General features: G+C 48.6%; 1 protein-coding gene across 1 annotated transcript; it reads left to right on the forward strand.

Annotated features, from left to right (window-relative positions):
- The first annotated feature begins 1,526 nt into the window (after window positions 1-1,526).
- Window positions 1,527-4,869, forward strand: LOC103637600 (Protein PLASTID MOVEMENT IMPAIRED 1). The gene has a single exon (XM_020546419.3). The coding sequence runs from the start codon at window positions 2,042-2,044 to the stop codon at window positions 4,562-4,564; it is 2,523 nt and encodes an 840-aa protein (XP_020402008.1). The 5' UTR covers window positions 1,527-2,041; the 3' UTR covers window positions 4,565-4,869.
- Window positions 4,870-16,946: the final 12,077 nt, after the last annotated feature.

The raw sequence follows: 16,946 nt of genomic DNA on the forward strand, positions 1-16,946 counted from the left end.
CTGCCTAGCTGGTCTTTTCACCTAATTTTGGTCTGTAATTTTGAACTTACAAATGAACATGGCAAGCAAATCTGGAGCGTGGTTAGGATCAAGAACAACATCAATTTTCAGCCTTCAAGGTTACAACCAATTGTCACTACAAAGTCCAGATGCAACTTAATTTTAATTAACAACACAACATATAGCCATATATATGTTATTGTTACACTATTTTTCCCGTTGCAACACACGGGTACTTACCTAGTTATATTATAAATCAATACGACACAAAGCAGATCAAATACAGAGAAGACACATATTTAATGTGGAAAATCCCTCTGAAGCGAAGAAAAAAAACTACGGACACCTCTCGGTAACAATCTCACTATTTTTCGGGTAGTTACAGATCACATAAGATTTACAATAAAAAAGACTATTTGCTGTGGATTATAAGTGTATTTACAGAGGTGAAACTCTAAGGCCCAAACGTTCCGACGACGTTCTTGAATATTTATTGTCGATCAATTTATTTTTAAGCTAAACTACGATAAATAAAAAATAACAGGTGAGTACAATTTATCGTGTGCACATGTTCTTCGTGCGAACAATCAATCGCCATGTCAACTTCAACTTGACCAGGCTAGTTACGTACAAGCAACCATGATACCATAATTTTGTATAGGCTTGAGGTAGGGTAGGGGGCCTGGGTCCCGTATACCAGCTAGGCTCAGATCCGATAAGCAAACCAATCACATTTGTTTTGTTTCTTGTGTTGTGTGGTGATATATCTTCTGCTGGGCGCCTGGGTCTGGAACATACGGGATATGAAGGGCCTTTCAAAGGCTGAGATATATTGAAAAAGAAGAGATAAAGGAAAAATAGAGATATATTGAAAAATGTATTAAAAGAAAAGGAAGACACATGTAAATTGAGAAATAAAAATATTAATTATTTTGGGATAAATCTTGGATCCTTCTAAGACCATCTGTTTTAGGACGGATATATTGAGTCCAATCAATAGAGTATTGTTTTCCGTACATTCCATGTTAACAATGAAGTACTACTAACTGAGTATGGTTATGGTTCGAGTCGTATTGCCCTACGCGTGCCACCTGGCCGCGCGGCAGCAAACTCACTGAAATGACTCGTGAGCGAATACTAAAACCAAAGGTTTTGCATATAGTCTAATGTATATATCATGATCGGATCTCGCTACGATCAGCAGTCCAACAATTTTGCTAACTAAAGCCACGTACTGTACCAGGGAAGAAAATGGTGTGCTAGATGACGCCTCGGCCTTCCACCAGCAAAACAGTTGACCTATCACCCCAAGTACGGATCTCTCGTACTCTACTTGCATTGGTTTGGTCTGCTGGGTACTCCAGTAACGTGTAAACGGGTCCGCTCGCCTCCCTTGCAACTTTGCACGACAGCGGCGAGACGACGGCGACCGGCCAGTCCGTTCCCAGCTTTTCCGTGGCGCCGGGAGCTCGCGGGCAAGACGACACACACGCTCACCGTTCCCGTCCCAGTAGTTTTTGTCGTGGCAATGACCGACTACACGCAGCCAGGACGCCCTCGTCTCCCTCCCGCATTAACGCCGGGGCACATCAACTTTGCTTCTTCGCCCTGATGGAGCGATCACACGATGCCCATGAGTCGCTCTGAGCCTCTGACCATCCGGCACCGGTGTCTCGTGGCCTCAATTCCGTCACTCACTCGCTCGCCGTGTCCTCCCGTCCCGGCCGGGTCTTCTCCGTGGATAAGCCACAGCCATGGGACGGGTCCGGAGGGGCATGGCGCCATTGCGAGCCGTCCAGAGGACCAACGACGCGGCTGCCGGAGCCGTCGGATGGACCGGCCGGGGAACTCCTAGACTGTGGGAGCAGTAGGTAGGTAGGTAGCCTTTCCGTTTTCAACCCGCGTTCGCGCCAACGCGGCAGTGCTAAAAAGCAACTGTACGAGTTCCTGTTCCAGCTCAAGAGCCGGACACTCAACAGACAGAGTACGTACAAGCGACTGGTGACCGTGTGTGTTTGTGTGATTTGATTGGGGTGTTGCCATGGCCGGATCGGGAAGCGATGGGGCTCCAGCGACCGCCGGCGCCAGCCTAATGAGCGACTACCTCGACGGCCCAAACGCCATCCAACGGCGCGCTGCGTCGGTCGCAATCGTGCGCTCCGGCGCGGGGGCAGGGGACGGCCCGCGCGTCGTCGACGGGCCCGGGCGGGAGGACCGGAGGGCGCAGTCGTCCCGACGAGCCTCGCTGTCGTTATGGCGCTCTCGGGCGCCGGCCACGAAGACGGCGGCCGTTGACTCGATACCCAGCTCCGTCCCGGGCGCTGCCGCGCCGCGGGGTGCCAAGGATAAAGGGTCCTCGACGGCGTGGAGGAGCTGGAAGCCGGTGCGCGCGCTCGCGCACCTCGGGAAGCGCCGCGCGGGGTGCCTGTTCTCGGTCGAGGTCGACGCCGCCCGCGGCGTGCCGGCGTCCATGGAAGGGTTCCGCCTCGCCGTCACCGTGCGCAAGGCGGAGACCAGGGACGGCTCGGTGCAGACCCTGCCGTGCCGGGTGCGCGGTGGCGCCGCGGACTTCGACGAGACGCTCTTCGTCAGGTGCAACCTCTACTTCGCCGGCGGAGCCGGCACGGGGAAGCCGCTCCGGCTCCAGCCGCGGAGGTTCGTCGTAACCGTCGTCGCCGTCGAGGGACGAGGACGGGGCGCCCTTCTGGGCACGCACACCGTCGACGTCAGCTCGCTCGTGCTCGAGTCTCTCCGCAAGATCAGCTCCGAGGGACGCCGCGTCAGGTGGTTCGACGAGACGTTCGCGCTCTCCGGCACTGCGGCCGGCGGAGAGCTGCAGCTCAAGCTCGGGTTTCAGCTCATGGAAGACGCAGGGCTCAGCCTGTACACGCAGGCCGAGGAGAGGGACCGCGGGTCTCCGGCTCCGGGCTCCTCTCGTGCCAGGGCTCACAACAGGAACTCCTTCAGCATTTCAAGCACGCCCAAGCTTTCGCCATCTGACGCTTCCGTCTCACCTTCCATGAGGGCCTACAAGCAGCTTGTCGATAGGCTTCGTGTCGACGAGAATGGAGATCCTGATCATCATCCTGCGGTACGATCTCTGATGCCTCGGAAGCCCGGCGACGACGAGCTTTCGGCATCCACCACCGACGCCGGGGACGTGAACAGCCTCCCCGAGTACGAGGTCGTGGAGAAGGGCGTTGAGACGGTTAAAGAAGTCGTCCACTACCAGGCTCAACGCGAGGTGCTGCGGGAGCTCGACTCCATTGCCGAGCAGATCGAGGCCATCGAGGCGCTGATGACCAACGGCGGGAAGAAGTCGCCCAGGGCGGCGGGTCAGCAGCAGCGTCTGGACGCGGATGAAGAGATGGTGACGGTGGAGTTTCTTAGGAAGCTCGAGGCGGACGGTGTCGGCGACAAGAAGAAGCTCAGGCTGCCCTTGACGCCGAGATCCGAGCCGGCGTCGCCAGCAAGGAAGGCGGTGACGACTCCGCCCGTGGTGCCAGACTTGGGGCGGGGCATTGGCCCTGCCGTGCAAACGCGTGACGGCGGGTTCCTGGTGTCCATGAACCCGTTCGACCTGCCGCTGGGGAACAGAGATGGGCCCCCAAAGCTCGCCATGCAGGTGTCCAGGCCTTTCGTGCTGCCGGGCGCCACGGCGGCCACAGGGTTCGACGTGCTCCAGAAGATGGCGGCGGCAGGCGGCGCCGACGAGGTGCGCGACAGGGTGGCGTCGCTCGGCGGCATGGATGACATTACGGGGAAGACGCCCGAGCAGGTGGGCTTTGAGGGCATCGCGGCGGCTGTGATCGGCGGGCGACGCACCGAGGGCGCGAGCTCGAGCGCCGCGCGGTCCGTGCGGCTCGTCCGGAAGCTCGCCGTGGCCTTGTCCGAGGGCCGGAGCGAGCGCGTCTCCACGGGCATCTGGAGCGCCGGTGACGACCCGGAGACGCTGGACGAAGTTTTCGCCTTCTCCCTGCAGAAGCTGGAGACCATGGCCGTGGACGCGCTGGCGGTCCAGGCCGAGATGGCCGACGAGGACGCGCCGTTCGAGGTCTCCGCGGCCGCGGGGGACACGGGCGTGTTCGACTCGCTGGTGCCCTCGGACGAGTGGTCCGAGTCTGGTGCCTCGGACGGGCGCGTCACCCTGGTGGCGGCCATCCAGGTGCGCGACCCGTCGCGGCGGTACGAGGCGGTGGGCGCGCCCATGGTCGCCGTCGTGCAGTCGGCGAGGCTGTTGGGCGCGGCGGGCTACAGCGCCGGGAGGTTCAAGGTACGAAGCCTGCACGTCGGCGGCGTGCAGATGAGGTGCACGCCGTCCGGAGGTGGCGGGAGCGCGCGCTGGGGCGCGGAGAGGCAGAAGCTGACGGCGATGCAGTGGATGCTCGCGCACGGGCCGGCCCGCGCTGGCAAGAGGGCGGCGACGACGACGGCGCAGGCGGGGGCGAGAGTGCAGCGGCCCGACGTCGTGTGGAGCCTGTCGTCGCGGGTGCTCGCCGGGATGTGGCTTAAGACGGTGCGGAACCCGGACGTAAGGATTGGCGGCGGCGGCGGCGGCACGTGAGGTCATCTGCAGTCTGCTTCTTGGCTACGTGCAGTATGACTGCGTGAGAGCATCGAGCATAGATTCCATGATGATAGAGTATCATAGTATGCAGACATACAAGTAACGTCAGTATTGTGGAATTGCAGTTTGTATGGTATGGTAGTGTTACAACTTTAGATTGTTATTTTGGTGAGTGTTCCTTTAAGTTGCTATCAGTGGTATGCCAGAAATGCCTTGCATACACCGTGTATCCAGCGTATACACTATATATACAAATATATTTATGAAAAAAAATCTAAAAATATCAACGAATATTACGCTAATTATTTCGCAACTTCTGATTTTTTTATTCAAGTCTATGACCTTAAACTTATCTAACAAAGTCTTCGGATGGCCGATCATAAAATCGACAATCTAATATTCGATCACTTAGATTTTGGGACAGGTGAGGTATTATAGTTTGAGAATATTTTAACTTGGTTTTTAAATTTAAGATTTATTATTGTTATAGATGTAGTATTGTAAACTTGGTCAAAGCTATTATTTTTTTAAAGAAGTATCTTATGTTGAATGGATGGAGTAGAGTACTACAGTAGGAAAGAATTTGTGCATGCTTGCTGTCTTGACTGAGATTGAATTGGGCCTCAAAACTCAAGAACGAAGGTTTTGCTTACCTCTGAAGCCAAGTAATGATGCAACGCCCGATGGACTCGCAAGTCGTAGCAGTACATGCAGCAGTAGCACTATACTTTACCCCGAAAAAAAACAGAGAGAAAATGGAAGGAAAACACAGCGTCAGTGATATTAGTGACAGTGCGCCGGGTGATGCTGTGCACTGATGATGCGTTCACCCTGCTTTTCATGTATACACAATCACACGTAGTGATTACAATTTAACCCGTAAATCCAAAACCCGGCAGGTATTCGACCCGACAGGTGTGAGTATAGATGAAGATTTTGACCCGCGGGTGCAACTCGCACCCGATCCGAAGTTTCGCAGGTGTTGGTGTTGGTTTCTATTTCAATGCGCGAGTGACCTGCACCCGACCCGAAATTTGGTTCACTTATTATTTTGCGCAATAATGATTAATATACAATAGTAATTATTTTCAATCAGTGACTTGGCTAATGATTCATGAAGTGTTTTGTTGTGCTCAACGTAAGTAGACTTAAAATCCATAGATATAACTCAATTATTGCTATATTTAATTACTTATAGCCGAATTGTTGCTTGAAAGTATGCAATGAGTTAAACCCGCGTGTGACTCAAAACCCATCTGAAACCCGACGAGTTTAGGTGCGAGTTTAAAATTGCACCCGCAGGTGTGATCACAGACGGGTTTAGATAGACTTTACAGGTGTAATCGTGGGCCAGTTTTTTGCTTCACCCGACTTCAACCCAACCCATTGGCCTTTGCCATCCCTAATCACACATACGCGAGAATTTTTGAAAAGTACCTCGGGTTCAATCGTGCGCACACGCATGTTCGCCTCGAAGCACCATCGGTTGCAACGCAGAGTTGATGTGAAGATATTTTTTCTGCCAACTGCTAACACAACCATATGACATGAACAGTTACACAAAGAAATCACAGGCCAAGACACAATGAGGCCTAGTTTGGATACTCTAGTATTATACTCAGGGGCCACCGAGGGTGGCGTAGTGCCATGGCCGAGGAGAAGGCACTGAGTGGTGGGCACCTGAGTGGTCTAGGCGTTGCCCATAGCACGCTCTTGTTCCTAGGCGAGGGATGAGGTACGCTCGTGCTCCTACGAGGCAACCACGACAACCTAGATGGTGGCGTGAGCCGCAACCAGCATGGAGGATGTAGGTGGAGAGGCCGACGAGGACGCAACAATGTCGGCCCATGCGGGGTCGACGAGGGGGGATGGGGGCGGGGAACGTCAGGCGTGCTGCTAGTGCGCAGCGAGGACAACAGGGAGGGGGGACTCCGGGAAGGGCCCCAAGGCCGACGATGAAGGGGGTCCATCCCCGACGAGCATGTTGGTGCGGGAGGGGGAGGAGCCTGCTTGAGGGGAGCATGCTTGCGCGCGCTTAGATCGACGACGGCATTGTCGGGGACACTCCCGTCAGTGGGGGTCAGCAGGTCGGTGTCGGGGAGACCCGCGCTCGTGGATGCTAGCAGGTCAGTGTCGAGGAGATCCGCGCCCACTCTTGTGGGGAAGCCCGAGGCGACGACGGTGGTCGTGGGGAAGTCCAGTGGCTATGATGTGACCATACCAGCATCGTCAACCTTGCCGACCATTCCTACTGGACCTATGACTCGAAGCCGAGCGAAACAAATACAACAAGAGGTGCACGCGCTACTTTACGAATTGAAAGTAAACACTAATGATAACTTTATGCTACCTAAGTCGTCTATGTTGATTTTGCTTAGGTTCACCAAAGAGGAAGGACAAGACATATCAAGGGCGAATCAGAGAGAAGAACTATGTTCAAGTCAGTCCAGCGTGACAAAACCGTCCAGAAGAAACATTCATATCTTTTTATTCCCAAAAAATATGAAGGCCCATAAGCACATTTTGGAAAACTATTGAAGTCTAGTTTCCAATGCTTCTAAGACCGACTTAATCGGATCTCCCAGCAAGGCAACTGTTGGTCCTTGCTCTCGGATGCTATACATCAAGAACAAAGCAACACGATTGTTAATGATTAGAGACCTTCGTCCTTCGAAGCATTATCTCCCTTGGGATATAATGATCTTCAGATGAAGGTTATGAAGGGAATACCTTCATCATTTCAGTGAGTGAATATAAATAAAGACACATGAAATACTAAAAAATATGAATAACCATTACAAATCATTAGATTATTTATATTCTCATTTTATAAACATGGATAAACATCAATGATATTTATATTACATTAATATCTTCGGCTTGGCAGAAGGTGAAAATGCGAGAGCGGCGCGAGAATGATTACAATCCAGCATGAACAGTATGGTGTTACTGTTCATCTATTTATAGGCACATGACGCAGCCCGGACAAAATTACATTCATGTCCCTGACATTTACTGTTAATCATAAGGCGAGCTATCTGGGACTAAGTAGTCTTTTCCCCTTTAGGTCGATTTCATCTTCCACCTTCGACATTATACTAAGCCGAAGCTCCTTCAGCTTCCTTTAGCCATAGCTTCGACGTCCGTTCATCATGCCTTTGGGTTTTTATCTCCATATCACGTATACCTTCATCTCAAAGCCAAAGCCTCCTGTAGCAGTTTATGTTACACTGAAAAACATATTAGTCACATTTTTTAGGACCTTCGGAAGAGGAAGGCCCCCAACAGTAGTCCCTCGCGGTATTAATTTGTTTCTCAACAAATTCAGACTGCGACGTGAACGAAGGCCTTTACCCGAAGGTCCGAAAAAACACCTTCCCTTCGCTTGAATAGTGAAAGACACTGACATGTAGGGCCCACCAAGTTGTGATGCGTTGGGCATATAAATAGGGACTCGCAATGATAGCATTTGATGTGCCATTTCGAATGATTGCGCTATTTTTGTCATCCTGAATTTTCTTGCTCTGCCAAGTTTTGATTAAATTGCAAGCTTCGGCATTTTTACAATCGTTGACTAAATGGCTGAAGAGAAGAAGGTTGTCGACCCTGCATTGGCTGGGTTTTACAAAGTTATGGAGAAGACGAACACAGAGAAAATCACTAACGAAATGCTGGCTGGATTATCTGAGGACTCCGGTGATAGTGAAAGTTTTGATTTGGAAAGTGGAAACGAAGATGCCGAAGATCGGCCCTGGCGGCCGAGTCATACCATGTTCGTAAAATCAACCATCAAGCAAAGTCAGATTGATGCTATGAAAGGGAGATATTTCCGCGATATTTCAATTGTGAGGGCTGGAGGAGATAGCACTGCCCCTGCGCCCTAAGTAGACGAAGTTGTTGTCTACAGGAGCTGCATGAAGGCGGGGCTTCGATTTCCCTTGAGTAAATTTTTAGTTGAAGTTCTGAAGACTTTTGAGATTTACCTTCATCAGATTACCCCTAAAGCTATCATCAGAATGGGGATTTTTATTTGGGTCGTGAGGAGCCAGGGACTAGAGCCGAGTGTAAAATTCTTCTATAACATGCATGAGTTGTCCTATGAGACGAAGGCTACTAGCAAAGAGCAATATCATAATAACTTTGGTTGTTACGGCTTCATGCGTCGCTCTGATGTGAGCTATCCAGTCACGACATTTTGGAAGAGGTGGCCAGGAGCCTAGATGGAAGAGTGGTTTTATGTAAAGAACAACTTAATTGAAAGAGAAGATATCAAGGGGATCATCCAACGCCCTATTTGGTTCCGCTTCGACATCAGAAGGCCAGGCACTACTCTTGGAAATGAAATTGAAGCATGCCAGAAGGCTTTTAACAGTGTATGCACTTTTATTGGCACAAGAGACTTAGTCCAAGAGCATATTACTTATAGAGTGTGGCCTCTTGTTAGTGACTAGGAGATGCCGAAGGAGGCCGCTGCCGGGTCCAGTCAAGGCGGCTTGGTCTATCTAAAATACACCTTCAGATACAGAGATCAATTTGATGGGCCAAACAATGACTAGCTGAATTGTGTTGTGGCAACTAGTGACGAATTGCTTGGGGCCTACACAAGGGCCGAAGATGATGCCATGGCATTAGCCTTCGGAGGACGAGGCAAGAGAAGATTAAACAGAGTTTTTGTTGTAATTGGCTTCGTATATCCAGACTATTGCTATCCCTCGCGAAAGCAGGGAAAGAAAAGAAAAGCTACTGCTTCGGCCATCTCTGCTACGTCGAAGGGTAAAAAGATCAAGATTTTGACACACTGGCCTAGGTACATTGAAACAGCCAGGGTGCCGAAGCTTGCTGAGGGGACTTCTTCCGCCGCTGAGCCGGAATACCCCGCTCCTACCGGTGTTAAGGGAGAATCGGCTAAAGTGTCGAAAGTAATGGGACAGGGGAAAACCGAAGCGTCGAAGCGTCCTGCCGACGCCAAGGAAAAAACGGTCGAAGAGCCAGAGCTAGAGGAGCCGGCAGGACTGCCAAAAATCCTGAGCCTGCCACCAGAGCCAGAGTTGCCGAAGGTGTCCAAAATGTCTGCAATAACTCCCAAAAGGATGAGAATGGCCAGCGTGCTGGACGCTGTCATGGAGTCAACGAGGTTATCAACTCCTGCCTCTACAGAAGAGAAAAATATAAAGAAGGCCACCGAAGCTATTACAACTCGTGTTGAAGCCGAAGTTGGGCCCTCAGTTCCCGCCGAAACGGGGCCTGTTGAAACTGTTGGAAAGGATACTAAACAAGGACCTTCAGATGTCGCTCTGACCTTGGAAAAAGAAGGCGCGCCCAAGAAGGTTAAATCTCCTACTCCCGAAGCGTCTACTGAAGAGCTAGATTTTATCATACGACACGCTTCGGGTAAACAGTTGTCGGAATAGCAGATTGTCGAAACTAAGCACTATGCCAGGGAATTAAAGTACCCAAAATGATCCTTGATGTATAATGGCACTGATGAAGTTGACCTTTTGTACTGTCTTCCGGACAACAAGGAGATATTTGTGTGCCGAGAGATGGCAAGGAACATAGGGTTTCTGAAGCTCGAAGTTGGCCTCTCTGCAATGTCAAAGGATGACCTTGCAGACTGCCTCGCTTATAAGTTATAACAGTCTGAAGTTAAAGATGTTTTGACTTAGAAACAGATTATTTTTGTATCTTTTACCATTGTGCTGATCCCCCCTTTTTTAGGGCTTAATCTTGAGCAATGCTTTAAGGGCACAAAAGAATGTCGAGGATGAAAGTTGCCAAATAGCCCTTGGGAACCTTCAGTCAGAGGTTATCAGACTATGAAATGAAGCCCTAGAAAAGGATAAAATTCTGCTTTCCTTGGTAGACAAAGTAAAGGTTAGCGAAGCCAAACTTGCTGCATAGTCTGAAGCTCATAAAGCTATAATTGAAAACTTAAAGAAAAAGCTTGCCGAAAAGAATGAGGATTTTGAAGTGGCGAAAGCGAAACAAGCGAATGGACTAGTTCAAGATTACAAAAGAATGTGGATGAGCTTCGTGAATCCAAGGAGAGATATTATGAGAAATCCTTGGATTGTGCTAAGAAATTGAAAGATAGTTTTGCAAAGGTCGATGCATACTCATCAGAGCAAAAAATTATTAGAGGTGATCCCGAAGGAATTATTGAATGGATCGATGAAGAAGCTGAAGCTTTTGAAGAAATTCTTAGCGACCGTGAGGATTTTTGCGCCTTCGCCGGTGCCCGAGGGGTTGCGGCAATTTTAGAGAAAACTAGCTGTGAACATGTTAAAGTTGCAGCCAAGACGGACACCGTCTTCTCCATAAACAACACGAAGGATCCTTCGGCTGAAGCTACTTTAATGGGCGGGAAATTTTATTCCAACGTTTGGATGAAGGGAGGCCGGGAGATAGCCGATGAAGCTATAAAGAAAAATGAAAAAGAATCCCATGATGCCCGAGAAGAAGCCAAGCGAGCCGAAGAGGCTGCTGAACGCGCAAGGCGTATAGATATTTTTACTGAATCTTAGTTTCAGTATTTTTTCCTAGCTTCATATTAACAACTTGCTACTTTACTTCAGCTGAACTATCACCGCCATGAAAGCAGCATTAGAAACAATAAAGATTGCCGAAGAAGCCGTTGATGAAGCTGTCAACAAACTATTGAATGAAGCTGCCGAAAAGATTTTAAAAGAAGACTGAATTCTTGTACACTTAAGAAATGTAGTATTTGGGAAATATAATATTCGTACATGAGTTAAACATTTTATATCTATGTGTATATTAATGTAATATATTTCTTTGCGATGCATGAAATTTGCGTTCATACCACTTTTGAGCCTTTGGCGAAAAAATACCTTCCCTTCTTTCCATGCTTCGTAAAGAAAGAGCCCTTCTATAGCACAACTGTTGTATAATATTGTTGTCGACAAAAAATTTCTTGGCATGTAGAATTATAATTGCCGAAGGTGTACTTTGCGCTCCAGCACACTATTTCATTCATCGCATATTTTGAAAGAAGCAACTTTCCTTCTGCACAATCTTGCTGCTGATGTGACATGATGTATGATGTGATGCTATGCAAAATGATGCGATGATATGATGCAGCATGATGTTTATGCCGAAGACACATACCCACACGAAAACACGCCCAGACTCTGCATTCCCTTAGGAACGTCTTTTGAGTCTCTTCACCTTCTATTTCGGTGGCATTTAAGCTCTGCATTCCCTTAGGAATGACTTTCGAGCTTCTTCACCTTCTATTTTGGTGGTATTTAAGCTCTGCATTCACTTAGGAACGACTTTTGAGCTTCGAAACTTACTCTGCGCTCCCTTAGAAACGACTTTGTAACTTCGGAACTTACTCTGCGCTCCCTTAGGAACAACTTCGTAGCTTCGGAAGCGTTGTTGAGGGGTGGCATTCTACACTCGATGGTGTGACCACAATATTATTACATCAAGTTGGAGATTAAACCTCTGTGAATTGTTTTTCATGCAAGAAAATAAAATGACAAACAAAACGAAAATACATCAGGTTAGGATATCCTTTAGTAAATGTGCTTCAACTCGGGCACAGTGCCGTTGACTGTGCGAGCTTCGGACTCCTCCCGAAAATCGCGTTGTTGCAGAGCGTGGTGATGCCCTTCTGGCTGCTGACTGCGAACCAAAGTAGGTGCTAGCGGTGGTGGTGGTGGCAACTGGGCCTAGGAAGCTTGAGAATGGCTTGCCGAAGTAACAGAGGACGTAGGCTGTTGATTGTCTACATACTCTGGGACATAGGGAGAGTAGCATGAAGCGGTATGTAGAACCTGCTTCGGCTGATTCTGCCGTGCTTTAGCTTTGACAATCTCTTTCTGCTTTTGAATTGTAACCTGGCACGTTCTTGTGGTATGCCCTTTGTCTTCACCGTAGAACAAACAAAACAGTTTCCTGGGCTGATCTCCATATCTTCCTCCGAAGCTTCTGTCCCATCTACCTCTTTGAGCTGGTGGCCTAAAGGAACTTTGTTGTGCCCCTGATGATTGGGAGCTGTGCTGCTGCCGTTGGATTTGGTTTCCCCTGTCCTCACTTGAGCTAGCATTATGGATTGACCGGACATGCCTGCGGTGGAATCTCCCTCCGAAGCCCCTAGCCATGTCAGAGTATCTGTAGGCTTCTTCCCTTCTTTGCCGAAAATCATTGTCGGCTCTGATGTACTCATCCATTTTCTGGAGAAGCTTCTCCAAGGTTTGTGATGGCTTCCTTGCGAAGTATTGCGCCGTGGGTCTTGGCCGAAGCCTCTTGATCATGGCCTCAATGACGATCTCATTGGGCACTGTAGGTGCTTGAGCTCTCAGCCTCAAGAACCTTCGGACATACGCCTGCAAGTACTCCTCCTGGTCCTGTGTACACTGAAAGAGAGCTTGGGCAGTGACCGGCTTTGTTTGAAAGCCCTGAAATCTGGTCACTAACATATCCTTTAGCTTCTGCCATGACATAATTATCCCTGACCGAAGAGAGGAGTACAAGTTTGAGCTACGCTTTTGACTGCCATGATGAAGGACTTCGCCATGACTGTAGTATTGCCCCCCATATGAGGATATGGTTGCTTCGTAGCTCATCAGGAATTGCTTCGGGACTGAGTGCCCATCATACATGGGGAGCTGAGGTGGATTGTTTGACGGTGGCCCATGGTAGCCTGCAATTCTGCTGCCAAGAAAGAAGCATCATCAAAAACAAAATTGCCCTGATGAAAGCAACCGTACCATTCATCATCATTGAATGGACTTTCTTGGCGAAGCTCCCTGTGTTGGGGCCTTCGATCTTGGTCATCCTGAGTGAGGTGACGCATTTCTTCGGCGGCTTCATCGATCTTCTTCTGAAGGTCGGCGAGCCGAAGCATCTTTTCCCTCTTCCTTTGCACCTGTTGATGGATAGCCTCCAGATCCCTGATCCCTTGATCTAGTTCCTCCTCCTGAGGTGTTGGGCTAATAGCCTTCCTCTTCTGGCTCCTAGCTTCGCGCAGCGTCTCCTGATTAGTGTCCAGTGGCTGTAGGGCAGCCCCTGGCACCGTTGTCTTCTTTGACGGCATTGCGAAAGTCGATGCTTGCCGAAGGTGGTCGAATGAGTTCACCGGAGGTGGGCGCCAATGTTGGTCCTTACTCTCGGATGCTATACACCAAGAACAAAGCAACACAATTGTTAACGATTAGAGACCTTCGTCCTTCGAAGCATTATCTCCCTTGGGATATAATGATCTTCAGACGAAGGTTATGAAGGGCATACCTTCATCATTTCAGTGAGTGAATATAAATAAAGACACATGAAATACTAAAAATATGAATAACCATTACAAATCATTAGATTATTTATATTCTCATTTTATAAACATGGATAAACATCGATGATATTTATATTACATTAATACCTTTGGCTTGGCAGAAGGTGAAAATGTGAGAGTGGCGCAAGAATGATTACAATCCAGTGTGAACAGTATGGTGTTACTATTCATCTATTTATAGGCACGGGACGCAGTCCGGACAAAATTACATTCATATCCCTGACATTTACTGCTAATCATAGGGCGAGCTATCTGGGAATAATTAGTTTTTTCCCCTTTAGATCAGTTTCATCTTCCACTTTCGTCATTATACTAAGCCGAAGCTCCTTCAGCTTCCTTCAGCCACAGCTTCGGCGTCCGTTCATCCTGCCTTCGGGTTTTTATCTCCATATCACGTATACCTTCATCTCAAAGCCAAAGCCTCATGTAGCAGTTTATGTTACACTGAAAAACATATTAGTCATGTTTTTTAGGACCTTCAGAAGAGGAAGGCTCCCAACAGCAACTGACCTACTTTAGTGCTGATTTGTCAAAAGGTCAACAGACTGCTTGATGACCAAGTTTCAGTATTAAACTACAACATTCTACGAAGTTTCATTAGGCATTCTATACATGGTGAGAAAGCTTATCAAGTTAAATTTCCAATGCATCCAGCCTCACAACATTTGGAGATTCCTAGGAGAAGTTATTATTAAAATACTGAAGGCTGCGCAGAAGTCAAACAGCCACGCGAAATTCAGCTTTGGAGATCTCCCGAAGAGTCCCCTTCACATTAGCACGTTAAATTACTCTCTTTTCGTGTTTATACCAATCTAAGGCTGGTTGTAGCTAGTATAAATACCCCCTATGTGTATGATGTAACGGAACTTTTGATAACTTTTGATGATTTGATAATCCAAGTGATTACCGCAGCCGAGCTGCTGAGTGTTTACTCTACCCCTGTTCTTCCTTGTTCTACCGGACTTATGAAGAGATTCTGCTGGGATCCACTAGTTTGTGCCTTGCAAGTTCTAGTACGGCTGCCTCGTATTGTGTGGATTAGCTCCGGATGTGGTTCTGCTGTCGTTCGGAGATCGAGTCGAAATCTACACGGTTTCGGTGTCTCTCTCCTCGTCGCTTGTCACCTCTGACCTTGATTAGGTATAGAGTCAGTTACCCGTTGTTCGTTAGCAAATTTACCTTGTTATTCTGTTACTTTTATATCCAACCATCCTATTTATCAACCTACTGTCATGAAGATCGGTCCACCCTAGTATCGAATATAACTCGGTACATATCATCTGGTATGAGAGCTTTCGTTGTCACGTTAGGTATTACTGTCATCCACTTATTTATCACAGTGTTCATCCATCTTATATTTTGTTTTGTCCTATAGTTCAAAGCCACAAAAAAACCTATAGCCCTTTGGCGGTACTATTACCTTGTGTTGTTTGAAGTTCCTCAACTTGCTAGTTACCACCATCGTATTCATATTGTGTCATTGCATTTGATCTCTGCACCCCATTACTGTTATAAAAAGAGAGAGAAAGAAAAAGAAGAGAAAGAAGTCAAAAAAAGGAAGTGAAAAAATGAAAGGGGATTGTGTTGCGGTGTGTTGCTGAAAATTTCACTTACATTGATTTGGTGAGAATCTTTATAGCAACAATTGCATATCTTTTTCAAGCACGTCAACACACTTGGTTGATAGTACCATAGCCCACCTTGATCAGCCTCCTATAGCTCCACTAAAAACCTGAACCGGGATGTTTGACTTGTGATCCTTTTGACCGCTCTACCACCTCTATCAAAGCTGTCACACCGGCACCATCACGATCCTAGAGATCAGGCAAGAGCTTGGGTAAGTAAGAGGTGAGATTGAGTGTTCCACAAATATTTTCATATTCTACTTTCTCTTGCTTCCCTCTAACATGGTAGGATCCAATTCAAGTGTTCACGGTGGAAACCATGGAGACGGAGAGCTGAAAGGGAAATGTGCCTTTGGGCCATTTCTATAATGTTTTGGTGATTAAGTGCCCAACACATATTCTCTAAGTTCTAAATGTGCCAAAGATTGAAAAAGTGCAAATCAAGGCATGAGGTATGTTTCTAGACTTAGTACATTGGTTCTTGTATACTAATATATTTGTCTAAGTGTTAGAAACAGAGAAAAGAAGAAAATAAAAGAATTGCAAGTGACTTGGCTGTGTGCAGCCGAAGTCCAGCTCAGTCTGGCACACCGGACTGTCCGGTGGTGCACCGGACAGTGTCCTGTGCGCCAGGCTGGACTCCGGTGAAAAGGCTGCTCTCGGGAAAAATCGGCGGCGTACGGCTATAATTCACCAGACTGTCCGGTGGAGCACCGGACTGTCCGGTGAGCCAACGGTCGCCAGCGCAACGGTCGGTCGCGCAATCCGCGGGCGACGCGTGGCCCGCACCAACGGTCGGCAGGGGCACCGGACTGTCCGGTGTGCACCGGACAGTGTCCGGTGCGCCAACTGTCTCGGAGCTGCAACGGTCGTCTGTGCTAGAAAAGGAAGGAGATCGGCACCGGACAGGCTACAGTAGTTGTCCGGTGGTGCACCGGGCTGTCTGGTGCACCACCCGACAGAAGGCAAGTTTGGCCTTCCTTGTTGGCCTCCAACGGCTCCTAGCTGCCTTGGGGCTATAAAAAGGGACCCCTAGGCGCATGGAGGACCTACACAAGCATTCACTAAGTATTCTAAGCCATCCAAACTCTGCTCCCGCACATTCGCTTTGTTGTGTTAGAGATTTGAGCTCCATTCGAGTCAAGAACTCCATGTGTGTCATTTGAGCTCAAGTCTTCACTTGTGTGCGTGGGTGTGCTGCGTTTTGAGTCTTGTGTGTGTTGCTCTCCCCAACCTTACTCTTGTGCGTTCTTTGTGGTCAATCTTGTAAGGGCGAGAGGCTCCAACTTGTGGAGATTCCTCGCAAACGGGAAAAGGATATAAGGAAGAAAAGCCATGGTATTCAAGTTGATCATTGGATCACTTGAATGGGGTTGAGTGCAACCCTTGTCCATTGGGGCGCCACAACGTGGAAGTAGGCAAGTGTTTCTTGGCCGAACCA

This window comes from Zea mays, chromosome 1 (assembly GCF_902167145.1).
Source record: "Zea mays cultivar B73 chromosome 1, Zm-B73-REFERENCE-NAM-5.0, whole genome shotgun sequence".
NCBI classification, from domain to species: domain Eukaryota; kingdom Viridiplantae; phylum Streptophyta; class Magnoliopsida; order Poales; family Poaceae; genus Zea; species Zea mays.